Source organism: Microcaecilia unicolor, chromosome 13 (genome assembly GCF_901765095.1).
Source record: "Microcaecilia unicolor chromosome 13, aMicUni1.1, whole genome shotgun sequence".
Classification (NCBI taxonomy): domain Eukaryota; kingdom Metazoa; phylum Chordata; class Amphibia; order Gymnophiona; family Siphonopidae; genus Microcaecilia; species Microcaecilia unicolor.
Window position 1 is genome coordinate 40,275,825 of NC_044043.1, and position 18,050 is coordinate 40,293,874.

The 18,050-nt window shown below is 43.0% G+C and overlaps 1 protein-coding gene across 1 annotated transcript; it reads right to left on the reverse strand.

The window, feature by feature from the left end:
* Window positions 1-4,140: 4,140 nt before the first annotated feature.
* On the reverse strand, window positions 4,141-17,310 carry RPAIN (RPA interacting protein). Its single transcript, XM_030186113.1, has 7 exons — window positions 17,097-17,310; window positions 10,524-10,712; window positions 9,525-9,597; window positions 8,576-8,687; window positions 5,337-5,400; window positions 4,745-4,885; window positions 4,141-4,343 (listed from the first exon to the last, which is right to left on the reverse strand). The coding sequence occupies exons 1-7, from the start codon at window positions 17,166-17,168 to the stop codon at window positions 4,314-4,316; spliced, it is 681 nt and encodes a 226-aa protein (XP_030041973.1). The 5' UTR covers window positions 17,169-17,310; the 3' UTR covers window positions 4,141-4,313.
* Window positions 17,311-18,050: the final 740 nt, after the last annotated feature.

The window sequence follows — 18,050 nt, forward strand, 5'->3', positions numbered from 1 at the left end:
CTCCAACGAGGAAAATTTGATCCGTTGCATGCATTAAAGGGCTTTTACCGAGGAAGCCAGCAGCTAACGAAAACGGAATGGAGATGAGCAATTAGTGTGAAAACCCCATTGAAACGACATGCACTAACCTTTTCCGATTGCCTTTACGCAGGAAAAAGGCAGGAAATCTAACGAGAGGTCTGGACCTCTCGTTAGGACAGCTCTGTGCCAGGAAAAAGTGTAAAGTTAAAAAACAAACAAACTTTGAGCCAATCCCAGCGCATTAGCAGAGCTAAAAGCGCTGTGATTGGTCCAAAGGACCTCAGAAAACTCATCAAATAAAAAAATAAAAAAAGGGTCGGGAGGGGGCAAGGGCGCTCGTCCGAGGCGTCCTGTATGGACGGCCTTGCCCCCCCCCCGCTGCTCCCCACTTTCCGCCGCTCCCCCCACCCCGAAAAAGCAAAATTCGAGCAGCCCCTGCCCCCCTCCCTTCCTCACTACTCTCTCACCTCAGTTCCGCCTCCCGACATCCTCCGTCCTGTGCCCCGCCCCCTTTTGGGGTCGTCGCCGCCATTCCCCTCCTCCATCGGGCCCCCCTCCCTCTTACCGGGCCCGTGCAGCGCCTCTCTCCTCTGTCCGAAGGCGCTGCACGGGCAAGAAGACAGCTGATGCCTGCCTTCGCCCAGCTTCGATGGCGCGTCTTTCTCCTGCTGGGCCCGCCCCTGTCTGACGTCAGTAACCTACGTAGGTTACTGACGTCAGACAGGGGCGGGCCCAGCAGGAGAAAGCAGGAGAAAGACGCGCCATCGAAGCTGGGCGAAGGCAGGCATCAGCTGTCTTCTTGCCCGTGCAGCGCCTTCGGACAGAGGAGAGAGGCGCTGCACGGGCCCGGTAAGAGGGAGGGGGGCCCGATGGAGGAGGGGAATGGCGGCGACGACCCCAAAAGGGGGCGGGGCACAGGACGGAGGATGTCGGGAGGCGGAACTGAGGAAGGGAGGGGGGCAGGGGCTGCTCGAATTTTGCTTTTTCGGGGTGGGGGGAGCGGCGGAAAGTGGGGAGCAGGGCTGCTTGAATTTTGCTTTTTCGGGGTGGGGGGAGCGGCGGAAAGTGGGGAGCAGCGGGGGGGGGGGGGGGGGGGCAAGGCCGTCCGTACAGGACGCTCCTGATGAGCGCCCTTGCCCCCTCCCGACCCTTTTTTTTTGTTTTGATTTGGGAGCCATGTGCTTGTGATTTGACTTTGTGGCATGCGCAGAGCAGCTAACATAACGCTTGGCTGCTCTGCGCATGATTTGGGGGCCGATTAACGATGTGTATTGTGATTCTTTGATACATTGTACGTTTCTATACCGATCTGAGCATGTGTGACATTTTTTTTTGGTGCATTCTTCGTTTTTTAAAAATCGTTAGGGCCTTTAACGATTTTGATTTTTTTACGTTTGCTTGATGCATCTACCCCCGAGTTGTAAAGGGTAAGTTTGGCAGGGCCTGCTGAAAACATGCTGGGAGCTGGAGCTATTTGGTTAGTATACTTTAATACTAATTTGGCTTAGTAGTTACCCGCTTTTGTTCTTCCACTAAAGACATTGATTTAATAGGACTATATTAGTGGAGGGCGCAAGAGGTCAAGTTTTTCTTATATAGTTCTGCTTTACATTTTCCTGAAGCTGAATTTAAAGTTGCAATCTGTTCTATCCTTGCTTTCAACACAGCCTTGTATCGTGCGGCAGGACTAGGATAGAGTAATTACAGTCTCTCACTAAATGAACCCAAGCAGTTGCTGTGTACTTTCCTGTGCTATACAGCAGTGCTTAAACTCGGTTACTGATATGAGTGTTTCCATAGTGCAGTATAGGATGTTAATGAACAGGAAACTAGGCAGGGAAGAGTAGGGTGACTATACACAAGAAGAATCAGCACTCAGACATTGCTTCCTTTATGCTTCCCTCTTGGGGAGAGATGAACATAAAGAAGCTTGCTGTCCAGAGATCCTATGGGCAGTTCTGGGTGGAGATGGACTATGTCAGGAACTCCATGCCAGAGGCTCTCACTGTTGCTGCATGAGTCATACCTGCTTATTAACTCCTGTGCAGCCTTCTTCTTGCTACTATTTTTTAGTCTCCAGCAGATGGCAGGGTTGTTACTCTCTGCAACCTAGGCTGGTCTGTTTGGTTTGAGGCTGTAGGTTAGAACCTGGACTTTAAAAAAAAAAGTTTGTAGTGATCTTAATTAATCAACATAGCAAATGGCTTGAATTGGGGGTATTACACTTGACACACTTTTAGTTTGGGAGGAGGGAGCTTTTAAGTGCCCAAATCTAGGATGTAGACAGGCTGCCTGTTGAAATAGAAGGAATGAAGATTTTAGTATTTTAAATAGAAGCTGTAGTGCTAAAGACCCGTTTCTACTACTACTACTACTATTTAACATTTCTAGAGCGCTACAAAGTGTACGCAGCGCTGTTTCTAAAAGGCAGCTGGTAGTAGAGAGTCTGGGGGCAGCCGCAGGCATCAACCCTGAGAGCTAAGGCCACACATGCTACACTGACAGCTGCCATAGCCACCTGACATGGCAATTTGGGAAAGGATTTGTGGAAGCTAAGAGGCCAAACTTGTAAGCAGGAGCACACTGGGCCAGCCTTGGTGCAGGGAAGCTACAGTACATGTGTGGCTCATGTCATAAATGGAAACTCAGTTTGTCACCAACCTCCAATTCTGTTCTGACAGATACCAACCTCCCATCTTTCTCTTCTCCATCTCTCCTTACTTCTATCCCTCCTTACCCCTTTTCTCCCAAATCATACTATCCGATCTTGTCTAACCTCTCTTTTCCTAGTCATATATTATCAAGCTCAACTTATCATACACTACCAAGCCCAACCTTACATTCTTTCACTACTGTTTTTGACATTTCTATTCTATAACTTTGTATTGCAAATTACTATGTAAGCCGCATTGAGCCTGCATTATGTGGGAAAGCGCGGGGTACAAATGTAATAAATAAATATTAGATTTCAACTTACTGTTTTCAAGTTTACCTCCTCATTGTATTTGTTTATTCTTGGTTATTTTACTATTCTTATGCTGTTAACTAAATGATAAGTTTTATGTTAAACTGTACCTACTGGTCACCACCTTTATAAAGGCGGTTATTAAATCCCAATAAATAAACTGAGCTGTAAAGGGAAGACTAATTAGATGAGACTAGAACCCAAATCAGCAGTCCAAATCACTTGGCAGAGAATATGGCTGACCACCACCAAGTGTCTCAATGCTAGAAACAAAATCATGAGCAGCAACAGCCACATATGCCCTGACTGTAGCATAGCATTCTGTCTGCTCCATAAGTAACCAAGTAGTACTTGAAAATGAAATGTGGAGGCCTTGGAAGCCATATAAAAGGCTGCTACTACTATTACTGACACTTCCAGTCTTGAAGACTTATGAAAACCATATCCCCATGCAGCAACAAACTCCTCCTTAAAATGTAAGGGAATGAGGCCAGTGCAGCTTCCTTTGGAATTAGAAGCAACCAGCATCGAGTAGACACAGGCCTTTTGACACAAGGTGATGGATCAGAGAAGTAACATAGTAGATGACGGCAGAAAGACCTGCATGGTCCATCCAGTCTGCCCAAGACAAACTCATATGTGTATACCTTACCTTGAATTTGTACCTGTCCTTTTCAGGGCACAGACCATATAAGTCTGCCCAGCAGTATTTCCCGCCTCCCATCACCGGCTCTGGTACAGACCGTATAAGTCTGCCCTCCCCTATCCTCGCCTCCCAACCACCACCCCCTCTTCCCCCCAACTGCTCCGCCACCCAATTTCAGCTAAGCTTCTGAGGATCCATTCCTGCTGCACAGGATTCCTCTATGCTTATCCCATGCATGTTTGAATTCCGTTACCGTTTTCATCTCCACCACCTCCCGCGGGAGGGCATTCCAAGCGCCCACCACCCTCTCCGTGAAAAAATACTGCCTGATATCTTTCCTGAGAAGGTGCAGGAAAAGGCATGCAGTGATTTGAGCTCCCTCTGAAGGGGTTCCTATGCCAAAAGCACACACAAGGTTTCAGCAAAGAAACTGCTGTTATTTCCACTCTTTTTTTTTTTCTAAGTATTAATAGTCACACGCTTAGCCTTTAGAAAAGCTTCACTTTAATTTTAGCTTTAAAGTTACAAAAAAAAAAAAAAAAAGGCAAGCAGCGTTGGTGTTCTTTTGTGTACTTTAAAACAAGACCTACAGCTTAAAACAATAAAGTGCTTTCAGACAGAACTTAGAATGAAGGTGTCTCCGTATCTTCCTATGAAGGAATGCCAGCAGACCCAAATATGTCACAAGATTACCATTACTGTGTCACAAACCTTGATAAAGAGAGAGAGAGAGAGAGAGAGAGAAAAAAAGGTATTCAGATAATCATAGCCCACAGAAACATAAGGTTCTACAATAGTATTTACAAGTCAAAAGAAAATAGCTCATCCTATTTAGAACAAGGTCAGCAATTGAAAGAGAATTTTTTCACAGACTACAACATGAGTTAGGTAGACTTGAACTGTATTCTATAACAATCTAGCACAAGGCTTCCCCAAATATCTCAAAAATTAATAAATGAACTGGAGCCTCCGTGTATGCAGCTTTCTTATGCACACTCATTGGTAATATAATACAAAAAAGCCTGACTGGTGCTGAGTTTGGGAAGCCTCGAGCTAGTAGCTATTGCCACAAACTGAACTTAAGGCCACTTGGTAAATAGAGAGAGACTCACCCGACAGCTCATAAACAAGTTATTTTCCCCTTCCAGACTGGTACTGACTGAAAACACTGGGTGGTACAGGCACTGGGAGTGGTGTTCTGTTAAAGCATCTTCTAAGCGTGACTGGAGCTGCTGTGCAGTCATTGCTTGAAGCTATGGTACAAAATACCACATAAAAATTTAATTTCAGTAGCATTACTATGAATAAGTATTAGAACTGCAATAACCCATTTCTCAGTTTAATACAAAAGGTTTTAGTTTGTGCCAAATTGTGTGCAGCAGTGCTGTAGGTACTCCATACATTGCTGCAGGGCCATGGGAGCTTTTTAGCTTGCTCTTGGTACAAATAAAGTCACATTCATTAGTTAGCTAAGCACCAGTAAGTTGAACAAATCTCCAAGCAGGCTACAGCGTATGGTTTGTGGGGTTAAACACCAGCTCCTGGGTAAGGTATCTATCTCCCCATAGCTTTAGAGACCTTTTATTGTTACATTACAAATATTGGGCACCAAACACTGGTTAAATGTGTTTTAAATATGCTACTGCTAAGCAAAAAATCTCCTTTCTACAAGAGGGATATGAGGTAGAGAATGCTTATACTTACCTGTATGTTAATATGCACACCACACTGACATTCAATGAAATGTTCCGCAACAGTAAGGTTATTCCTAGAAGGGAAACTGTCTTTAGAGCTGGTAGCCTTGAATACAGCTATAGTATTCAGCAAACAAATAACACAGCAGTACCTTATTCATAAGTGTTCTAGGCATGGCCTACTTTTCTATTTTCAACACTTTTATTGATGAACTTTCAGAGAAACACATTGAACATTCAAAATGTACAGTAAGTCAAGAGTGAAAAAGCTCTTAAAACCATCAATTTGCTACTTTCCTTCATCATTTTTTTTTTACATTCCACCCCCCCCCCCCCCCATAGATACTTTCCAAGGTTTTTCCGGTGTAAGTACTAACTACGGGAGCACATATGCAGTATATCAAAGTTATATTACCCCCAGTCATGACTGGCCTACTTTTCTAAAGCAATACTGGGATAGGGTGGGGGAGAAGACAGTTTTTGACAAGCATGACTGGATACGGAGGATATTTTAGATGACCATCACTTCACAGACCTGGCCACTAAGAAAGCAAATGAAGGGGAAAGAAGCAGAAGACAAAAACCCTGATAATCCTTCAAGAACCAATACACTAATCAGAGCAGAGTTAGTGGGAAATTCATCAAGCTTTTAGCATGCTAAGATGTGGGGGGGGGGGGGGGGGGGAAGGGTCCCCTCCCACTGGATGCCCTACAGTAGAGGGGGAAGCAGGTAGAGCAAGAGTCATAGCATTCTTTCCAACTTCTGTGTGGGGTGGTATCTGTATTGGGAGATCGCAGTACACACAACTAATAGCCAACTGCACAGTTCAGTCAGGTGTCACTGTATAACAAAATGTCATTTGCAACCATCTCTGGGAAAATATGACCAAAGTCAACTTGTGATTTGAGGGGGAGTTTGCACTTCCCAAAAGAGATTTTGATGTTGGGTATATATCCACTTGTGTTAAGGACCTAGAGAAACTTGGTTTTACTTGGATTCAGGCAAAGTTTGTTGTGTTCAGCCCATTCTAAAATTGATGTTAAGACAGGTAATCAGTTTATTCAGGTAAGTCAGGTTCAATGGGTACGAGTAGCTACACATCATCCGCATAGATGTAGAACCGAGTGTCCACTGACCGAATCAGCTCAGCTGGTGGCTTGAGATAGATATTGAACAGAATAGGTGACAGTATCGATCCTTGTGGTACCCCACAGGTCAGTGTCCATGGTGGTGATGAGTTGCTGCCAATCATTATGGATTGTTGCCTGTCTGATAGATAGGATCTGAACCAGACAAGTACTGTTCCATCGATACCTTCTGTCAGTCGTGCTAGCATGATATCATGATCCACAGTGTCAAAAGTTGCTGAGAAATCTAGCCGTACTGAATCCCCTGTTTCGATTTCTGTGAAGATCTAGTAGGGATATGGGGACAATTTCTGTTCCATAACCAGGTCTGAATCCAGACCGACATGGATCTAGCCAGTTTCTCTCTTCTAGCCAATCATTAAAACAGACTAATTGTTCTATAAGTTTCCTTAGAAATGGGATGTTGGATACTGGCCGATAACTTTCAAGTTTATCCTGGTCAAGGTTGTTTTTCTTAAGCAAAGGGTGAACCATTGCCCTTTTTAATGCTGTTGGTAGTTGCCCATTAGAAAGAGAGGAGTTCACAATTTTTCTGGTGCCTTCTGTGAGGCTCATACTTGCCTGCTGCACTGTCTTTGATGGGCAGGGATCGAGGGAGCAGGTAGTTGGTCGAAGGTCTCTTCGGATTTTGTCAAGGCTCTCCTCTGTCACTGGGTTAAAAGTCTCTGTCAGGAGGGGGCGAGTTTGTGCACTCCTGGTTAATTGGTTGGAGATTGGGTGGGATTGCCTGTAAATCCTGGGGGAGACTTAATTTTGTTGGCGAAGTATGCAGCAAAATCATTGCAGTTCAGTTTTAAGCTGGTTCTGTTGTGGGGGTTGCAGTAGGTTGTTTACTGAACAACTGCTTGGTTGAATTGGCAGCCTGTGCAATGCATTGAGAGAAATATTGTTTTTGTTTTTTGGCTGCTGTTAAGGCTTGGCGGTACTTTGTTGAGTGCTTTGTACAGTTTAGCCTATCTTCATGCAGGCAAGATTTACACCATCTCCTTTCCAGTTTTCATCCTTAAGTTCTGGAGAAAACCAAGGTGAGCGTTTGTTAGTGGGGCATAAGACCTTTTTTAGTGGTGCCATTTTCTCTAAGGTCTTGGTTACGTGTGTTTTCCAAATGTCAACCTGTTCTGACACTGTAGTTGTCTTTTCATCCACATGCGGATAGTCCAAGGCCTCTAGGAAATTCTCAATGGTCAGCTTTTTTTGGTCTCTGATCTCCTTCCAAACTCTGGGCGGTGCCATTTGTTTCAGGTGGTCACTTAGGGGTGTTATTTCAATACTGTTATCCATTGCAACCCCTTTGTAGAATACCAGGTCTAGTATGTGACCCTTTTCGTGGGATGGAGAATTGATAACCTGTGTGAATCCTAGTGATGTCATCGTGTCCAGAAAGGCAGCTGTGGTGGTATTGAAATCTCCCATGATCACCACGGTAATCCAGGGTCACTTGAGTAATCAGGTCTAGGAGTTCTTGCACAGATAATGTGTTATTACAAGGTGCTCGGTATACCATGAGCAGCCAAATTGGTCTCTCCTCTTCAAGCTGGATTGTCACCTTTTTCCAGAGATGGTCACATCTGACTTATTAAGAGCCAGGCCAGCAGGAATAGGGGTGTGTATAGTGGTAAAAGCATACATAGCATTACTCATGGAATTTTCCCAGAACAATGAGACTCAGATAGAGAAAGAATTGCTCCTTTTAAAACAGCAGCAATGTTTCACTATATTAAATGTTTTTATACTGCAGAAGCTGAAATTTGCCAATTGACACAGACATGCACTGGCCACGGGAGGGGGGGGGAGGGGAATAGATGACAATTTCTCTTCTACACCTGGCCAAATCTAATCCATTCTTAAACTTGATGCATTGTTCCCCCCACCCCCATATCCAATTTTGTTCCTATATAGGCAGACATTACATAAAAATATTTCCATTGGGTTGGAAAGCCTTTAAAAAGAGTTTCTTCATGGACTATAGCACCAAAATAACCAATGATACCCCAAACTAACATGGTACAAGGTTAAAAAACCAACACCCCTCCATACCCTTCTCAACAATTCAGGTACTCAGCTATTCTAACATACAGGATAGGTCTGCTCTCTCCTGACCTTTTGCACACAGGACAGACCATCTGGTTCTCTGCATTCAGTCCAATTGCAGAATGGAAGCATTTCTCTTCAAATGCCAGGACCTTCTCAATTTCTTCAATCATGGACTGTTCTATGAAATAAGGTTGGGTTAGGTTTGAATAAAATGATCAACTGACACATCAGTTCTTTCTATAAAGCAGCAAGTCTGTATTGAATATAAAACCGCTCCAAAAGTCCCAGGCATTCAGTTTTGTCACATGTCAACTAGGTAAGAAATTAGAATTTGAAGAGAAAAACATTCTGAAGACAAGAATGAACATTTGGGATGTTTTTGCATTTTTAATTTGAAATGACAAAATAATTTTGTTCCAATTTTGCATCTTAAAAACTTGTGTGCGGAGACTGGAACTCCCCCCCCCCCCCCCCCCCCAGTAGCAACAGGACACGTTTTCCCCATGCATACCTAATGGATGTGGCCCAAGAACCAACTTGTGTAAATCTTCATTAGGAAGTTAATAAATTCCAATAAATAAAATATATACTTTTTATGAGTAGGGCTTCTCCTCTCAAGTATTTATAACTTGTATAATTAGGTGCTTATTTTGCATAAAACTGGTCTTTCTGTGGTACAGGTACTATTGCTGGGTATCTTTTTAGATTGATTTAAATACATACACATACCTGTGCAGCTGAAGAGCCAATGCATAAAAGGCACAAACACAGTAGAACATGTAAAGAAGGCAAGATGATAGGTGACAGAGTATTATGTAAGTGGTGTTTATACAATGCCTTTTTTTTTGTGTGTGTGGGGGGGGGGGGGAGAAGAAGAGAAAACCAGATTATATTGGTTAAAACCTGAAGTCAGAAGTCCTATTTACAAGCTACAGAGAAATAGAAACCATACACCACCCAGCTTCAGCCACCAGGAGAGTGAATGGGACATGCTATTGCCAACCTGGATTATTACCTTCAAGCATTAATTCCTGTTCAATCTCTTTCAAAACAGTCAGTTCATCGGGATCTTCAAGCAGGTCCAATGCCTAGAAGAAGAATCTGAGGTATTTATTTTTTTTTTATATTGAAAAAGACAAAAGAAAGAAGTTTCATAATGGTTGTTGAGCAGATAATTTTAAGCAAAGACTAACCTACTAACCTGATAAAGTGGAGGATAACGTATCTTTGATAAGCTTTTGAGAGTTAAGTTAGTTCAATAAAAACGTATTATCTATAACTTGGTTGTTGATTCTTATTGTCACACAACTCTGTTTTGCAATATATTGCTTGATACTCTGATGTGAGCAACTAGAAAAAAAAAGTGAAGCTTTGAGAACATTACATGAATCTCATTACTTCATGTGATTAAAGTGGATTATGAATAAATATGTCATTGCAATTAGTGCCACCCCTACAGAATACTCTACCATCAATGGCAGATGAGCCCTCTTCAGTGGTTGAGTGAAGTAAGTGGGACATGATGTTTTCATCTTCTGACCATAGAAATATTCCTACATGGTCAATTCAAGTTGTAGCTTTTCCTCCCCCTCCCCCCACCATGAATATAAAACGATTTTCATATAGAGCTATATAAGGCCTCCTGAAGGCATTCAAAATAGATATTTCTTTAAAAAAATAAAAAAAACTTTATGACAATTCAATGCCCTGTTAATCTGCATCAACAACTGCTATGCCCCTAATTACTGAATAAGTGTTTTCCATGTAGTCGCTTTCTCTTTTTAAGAAAGTGTGTGGTACCACAGGTTTAAAGTAACTGCCACTTTATTTATGGTCTGATCTTCCAGACAGCCTGCTGATTCCAGCACCAATCAAGAACACAATGTGGACAAAGAAAGAAAGAAAAAAAAATATATAAAACCAGGCCTTGATAAGGCCATTCCTGCAAGAAGAAAAAAAAAACAAACACACATTGGCGAAAACAAAACAAATTTGCCATATAAAAAGCACTTACCTGTGAAAAATCATCTTTTCGCCACAGTGAAGGCAGATTGGTGTTCATAGGATGCAAGGCCTTGAATTCCTGTTCCATGACTTCCTGCACTAGGAGTGAGCCCCTCATGGCACAGTGGTTGTTCTCCCCTACCTGTCGATATCTGTCCAGGAGCCTGGAACGACTGTTCTTCAGCCTTTCCACACAGCGCTTTAAGATGAGGATTGGTAGACAAAAAAAAAATTATATAAGAATGTTACAATGCGTAGCAGACAGCTACTTGATTATACAGCAAAAAACAAACAAACTTGGGAGTCAGATTTTATAATTTAAAATAAACAAAACATATAGTTGTGAGAACTGAAAAAAAAGCAGCAAAAAGGATGAGGAAAGAAATCATACTACAAAATGTTTTCACAAAAAGGAAAAATTTCAAAACCACAAGAAAGAAGTTAGAAATAACTTACATCAGATGCTATCCCAAGAGAATATACTTCAAGCCAGCCTCTAAACAGTGAAATAGGAACATTCATGTTTGTACATGGACATCCTCTAGACACAATAAATTCCAAAAGTTGCTTAAAAGTTATAACATAAGTGCAAGGAAAATGAAGTAAAAAGCTAACACCCAGCACAAGAGCTCTTGGAGGTGCTTCTGTGTAGCTCTTGCTAAAATCAGGAAAAGCTAACTTTAGAGCCCATACACAATTCAGAAAAGATGGAGAACTGCGGTTCTCCAACTCCAAAGCGAATGTCACCACCAATGTATTTCTTTAGATAAGAACTTCCAAAAACGGTGATTCCATAAACTGTGTCAAGTTCAAATCACACCCGGTTCCCAATTCCAGAAGTAGTCATTGAAGACAATGTTGAGCTCTTGCTATTGGCGGAAATAAATCCTCAGACATTTATGATTTCACGCAAATATTTGCATACTATATCAACAGGAAAAATCAGAAGTGACTTAAAGTTGAAAAGCCTAAGGGGGTCCTTTTACAAAGGCGCGCTGAGAAAATGACCTGCGATAGTGTAGGTGGGGGCTTTGGGCGCGCATAGAATCATTTTTCAGTGCACCTGTAAAGAAGGCCTTTTTTTTTGCCGAAAATGAAAATGTGGCAAAATCAAAATTGCCAGGTGTCCATTTTGGGTCCGAGACCTTACCACCAGCCATAGACCTAGCGGTAAAGAATTTGGGTGGTAATGACCTGCGCGCATCCGCTACGCATGCCAGAAAATAAAAAATATTTTTCAGATGCACGTAGTGGACATGTGCCAAAATTCAAATTACCGCTAGGGCCACGCGGTAAGTCCCAATTTGGTGCGCGTAGGCAGGGGTGTGCTGGTAAATTTTTAACAACGGGCTCTCTCTCCGGGCATAGCCGGCCCTGAAATTTTTTGGGGGGGAGGGGGGAATACACGTCTCTCTCTCCCCTCCCTTATGTGGGCACGCTAGGCATACCTTTGCCGAGCCCCACCAGCCAATAAATGGACTGCCACCATTCTCTGCTGCTTGTTTCTGGCTCCGAGCAGCATGATGGAACCTTCTTGCGCTCGCATGAAAAGTCCCAGCCTGATGCTCAGAGTCAGAAACAAGGAGCAGGGAGCAGCAGCAGTCTATTTACTTGGCTGGTGGGGCCAGCATCACTGCCAGCAAAGTAAAAGTGAATTCAGTTGGGGGCCCAAGCCCACATTTTGGGAGTCAGTTGTTAAAGTAGCCATGGGGAGGCCTACTTTAACAACCGACTCCCAAAATTCTTAAAAACTTAACAAACGGCTCTAACGAGCCCGTGAGAGCCCGCTCCAGCACACCACTGTGCGTAGGCACCTACACGGCTTAGTAATAGGGGCCCTAAGTGCATTCCTCCTCACTTGATTCTCCAAACATTCTATTCTGTGAAGCTAAGCATTACCTTTCACCAATACTCCATTTAGCTCTTGTACCTCAAGACATTTTAATATCAAAAGACTGAATTTCGGTGACCTGCTATTCCAAAACTTGGAAGTGAGCATCCACAGAGGTAGAAAAAGAAGAAGTCAAGTCTTCAGTAACTTTAGTAGTAACTCTTAGGAGAGAGTTGTTAAGTCACTGCGCCAGCTTCTACAGCAAATTCACTCCACCTGTAATAGCATGTGCTTCACCATGGTGTGCCAAAATGTCCTCTTTGTCCTGCTCAGGCTGATCTCTCTGGCATCTACATTGATGACCCGTGGTGAAGAAGCTGCCGCAGGAGACCCCTCAATTATGGTTGGTTTTAGATATTGGCCTTTCGTAAGTAACAGCAAAGTGGTTTACAATAAAAACAATTCAATAGTAGGAAAGGAACTTCAAAAATTATGATAGGAAAAATAAGGGCAGAAAGAAAGAAATAGGAAGGACAGAGGTAGAGATGCTGCTAATTCAGAGAAATAATAGCTGTGATAAGATGGACAATGGAGTTAGGACTCGTATGTGTTTGAAACGAGATGGGTTTTCAAACCAGCTCTGAATCTTAGAAAAGACATTTCTAAGCGGAGGTTTTTTCTGGCAATGAATCCCAAAGGAATGGTGCAAGGTGAAAAAATGCAGATGACCAGGTGGATTCCAAGTGAGCAGAAGACAGAAAAGGCAGATGAAAGTGGTGGCCATCCAAAAGTGCAAAGACTATGAAAGGGAGTATAAGGAACAATATGTGAGGAAAGATATAAAGTTTTATGCGTTAAAGTAAGCACTTTAAACCCTATCCTACAGATGACTGGTAACCAATGATGTTGTTTCAGAAGTAAGGGGAAACGTGATCAAAATGGCTAGCCTGACACAAGATGCAGATCGCTAAATTCTGTACCGACTGAAGTCTTCGTAAAAGTGACTGAGATAACCCAGGTAGACAATGTTACAGTGAGAAAACCAGAAGGGAAATCTCGCCTCCTTTCTCATCAACTTTTGCAGCACCCATGCTAACATGGGGTGGTGCCAGTCTAAAGGCAGTGCTCAATGAAATCCTGCTCTCACTGCTGCCAGAGCTTGATTCTTCCGACACGGCTGAAGAGAGATTCATTCTGGTTGCAAAGGGAGCAAGGAACAGCCTAACATGACCACTACCCATTTAGAGAAGGCGTGCCTACCCTCTGCCCATGTGCACGCCTCCCACACTGCCACGCCTAAGAAAAAATGGATGGCCTTGCAGGGGCCACACTCCACATTGATTGTATATATATAAGTACATAAGTAATGCCACACTGGGAAAGACCAAGGGTCCATCGAGCCCAGCATCCTGTAAAGGTATTAATCCGCAAACGAATCTTTTCCGGAGATGGGAAGGCGGTAGAACGAGAGGACATGAAATGAGATTGAAGGGGGGCAGACTCAGGAAAGATGTCAGGAAGTATTTTTTCACGGAGAGGGTGGTGGACGCTTGGAATGCCCTCCCGCGGGAGGTGGTGGAGATGAAAACGGTAACGGAGTTCAAACATGCGTGGGATATGCATAGAGGAATCCTGTGCAGAAGGAATGGATCCTCAGAAGCTTAGCTGAAATTGGGTGGTGGAGCAGTTGGGGGGAAGAGGGGGGTGGTTGGGGGGCGAGGATAGGGGAGGGCAGACTTATACGGTCTGTACCAGAGCCGGTGATGGGAGGCGGGACTGGTGGTTGGGAGGCGGGTAATACTGCTGGGCAGACTTATATGGTCTGTGCCCTGAAAAGGACAGGTACAAATTCAAGGTAATGTATACACATATGAGTTTGTCTTGGGCAGACTGGATGGACCATGCAGGTCTTTTGCTGCCGTCATCTACTATGTTACTATGTTACACGACAGTGGCCAATCCAGGCCAAGGGCACCTGGCAAGCTTCCCAAATGTACATGTTATTCGTGGAATTGTGGATTTTTCCCCAAGTCCATTTAGTAGTGGTTTATGGACTTGTCCTTTAGGAACCCGTCTAACCCCTTTTTAAACTCTGCTAAGCTAACCGCCTTCACCATGTTCTCCGGTAACGAATTCCAGAGTTTAATTATGCGTTGGGTGAAGAAAACATTTCTCTGATTTGTTTTAAATTTACTACACTGTAGTTTCATCGCATGCCCCCTAGTCCTAGTATTTTTGGAAAGCGTGAACAGACGCTTCACATCCACCTGTTCCATTCCACTCATCATTTTATATAGCATAGCATTATTTTATATAGCATTGTGAGGTGCAAAGTTAGGTATACTGCCCAAGCTGCACTTCAAAACTCCACACGATAGTGGCACACAAATCCCTCCTTAGGGAAACCACATGTGTGTATCCCTCCCGCTCACCCCAAGAGGTAATGTGCTGTCACTGGTATCTGTGAGGGCCCCACAATGCCTGCACACCTCAGATGGATTCCTTGAGCATCTCCTTACCTCTTCAGTGGCTGGGGTGCCCCCAGTAACTGGCAGGCCAAAGTTCCTGTCTCAGGAAAGGCCCCACTCACAATTGCCCATCGGTTTGTGCTGCCTTTAATATTGCTCTTGCATGGGGCAGGAAGGCAAGATTTCCTTCCGAAGCTAACAAATACAAACAATTTTGAGAAGTTCCCCAATGAACAAAAAGTGAACCAGCTGCTCTCTCCCTCTGACCGAAGGAGCGATCCACCAAGTGCTGCCCTCCCAGTGTGCCTGCTGAATGGCACACACTTGGTTATGTAAGAGAGGATGCCATTAGTGGTTCTTATACACTTAAATCCAATTCCACATTTAATCCATTTGGTGTAACAGTGATGTATTTGAAGAAAAACCGCTGTTCTTCTTGTAAAGAATCTTATTCACATCACCCCCTCTTCGTGGAGCACAAACCTTTCTTAAAACCAGAAATCTGAAATTGTGTGTTTTTTTTAGCAACTGCATGCTCCACTAGTGGTTTCTCAGAGGCTTTTCTATTAACCCCACTTTTGTGTTCAACAATTCTTTTACTAAAAGATCTGCCAATATAGACTAAATTTGCATGGACATATAATAGAGTAAACCACTTGTATCTTACAATTCAAAAACTGTCTCAGCTCATAATTATCACCAGTCGCTGGATGTGTGAACTTCAGAGATAGTGATCTCTAATGGTGCCTTTCTTGTGTTTCTGAATAGCTGGTAAGGCAGATGGTGCTAAGATGTCTTTAAGATTGTTGTACCTTTTGAAGGATCCCAGTAAATGTGTCAGAAAAATCTGGTGCTACTTGAAGGACATGTTAGTGTTTCCTGAGTATTTTGATAGTCTTAAGACATGATGGTCATACAGCAGGGTACATACTACTCTCTCATTTTTTTTTTAAATCTGAAGAGCTCTTTCCTCATTGCACTTTCAGACCATCTGTAATATGCTTGCCAGGATATCCTCTATCTACTTTAGATCTCATCAGATCTCCTGTAGAGCACATGCATCTCACCTTTAGAAACTGGCTATAAGGTAGATTTTTCTTTAAAGCCTTACTATGACAGCTGTTGTAATGCAGCATCTTATTTGGGTTTATGATATAAAGCAGTGAAGAAAGCATTAATGAACTTGATTTTAATATCTAAAAATGAAACTTTATTTTTCCTGTATGTGAATTGGAATCTTAAATTCAACCAAAGAAGGAATGTAGTTTTTCCTCTTGCCAAATCATGAAAATAGCATGCTGGCAGAGGTATATAGATGATCTTTTATCTTTGTATACATTTTCTTTCAAAAATTTACTTCAAAATCAGCAACATACAAGTTAGCCACAGAGGTCATATCAAAGGTCCTAGTCCAGTCCAGAGCACAAATACCTGGCAGCCAACTCAGTCTCAAGTACCCATTTCGATTAGCTCTGTTGCATCTGAATACTTATTACCTTTACAGAGCACTTTGTATTTCAGTTTTGTTTCTTACATCAGCATTGCTGCCCAACCCAGTAATTAGACCTGAAAAACCCTCTCGCACACTTGTTTTGAATAAGATTAGCAGCTGTTCGGAAACAAAAACTAGGAAGTTAACAGTTTTACAATGAATGCAGAACCTACAATAACTACGACTTACGGCTATCAGCTAATTCCGGAGAACAAAAGCAATAAGGAATGGGGATGGGAAATGAGAAAGTGCGTAGTCTCGTACCTTTAAATTAAGATCGGTTCTAACAGAGGAAGTGAAGAACTAAAGACCATGAAGAAAACGGAGAATATGAATTAACTACATAGATCTCCAAATGCATAACTTGTTGATTTATTTGGGACGATAGACAACGATCAGGAACAGACCCATGTTAAACATCAAACCTACGAAGGGAGATTGGGGGGAGGGGAAGAAAGTGCCTCACTATGGGCCTTCAAAAGTACAAATACGTGGGAACAATTGGTGTACTGTATTTGGGACTCTGCCCGTAGGCACCAACAGTTCAGCATGATTGGAGGTGCTAAACACAACGCAAACAATCCCTCCCTGGACACAATGAAAAAGCTTGTTCAATGAGGGGGCTCAGCACCCATAGAGCAGTCTCCTAATGCTAGGAAGAGCAAAACAGATCTATATGACCCCTCCTAGCATCTCTCTCCCCCGTCCGAATACTGCAGTCAGCTGTTTTGTTACAAATGACAAGTTTCCGAACAATGCGTTTCTCAGTGTTCCAAAGATCTGTAATCTCACCTGCCTGTATGTCTCCTTCCAGGGTGGTGCGGTGCCCTTGTACAGTGCCCGCCGCCTCATCGCTACCTCCATCTTCTCGGGGCTTTTACAGCATCCACACAACTAAACTAGAACCGATAATCCAAACCAAAAATATCCAAGGCCAAGAACGAAAGTACTCTCAAGCTTTATCCACACCAACACTCCACCACCACCACCGGAAATAACCATTTGCCACCGCCACTCCTACCCCTTGGCATTCTGGGATTTGTAGTCCGCTATATTTAATTTATTTTCAGTTTGTTAAATCTCTCCTAGGGTCCTCTCCCCCGCTACACCAGTCAGTTTTTCCAACGATATAAAAAATGAATAAGTATTACATCAATATGCATGTATTGAAGACCCAGTATACGCAATTTTAATTTATGCATATTTTACAAATATTCTGAAAATTTGTCTGACTTCGGGAAATCACCAGGGCAAATTGGGGAAGCCCAACCGTAACTTTTTCTGCCAACTAGCCTAAAGTGCTCATCAGCCATCCTCTGTTTTGGATCTATATTGTTTATGAAGCCACAGGAGAAATGTTGGTGCTTGAAAAGCAGGAAGGCTGCAAAATGTCCCTCAGTGAAAGGATTAGCTAATATCTCTATTATTAAACAACATGTATTTTACCTAGGCTGCACTTCATCTTACATTACACAAAGAATAAAACTCATTAATTTCACGTTTATGTGACACGTTACTACACCACAAACACAGAACTGCTACCACATGGGCTAACATAGGCGCTAGGAAACTAGGAAGTTCTTCAGAACAACATGCTTTGAGAAAGTAGTAACGTACTTCCGCTGCCTGGGACTGGGAGAGATCGGCTAATGAAAGGCTGGAATGACGTGACTGTATATTTTCTATTGGTTACAGCGTTGTGACGCGTTTGAAGGTGGCCCGCGCGGACACACAGACGCCGGGTGG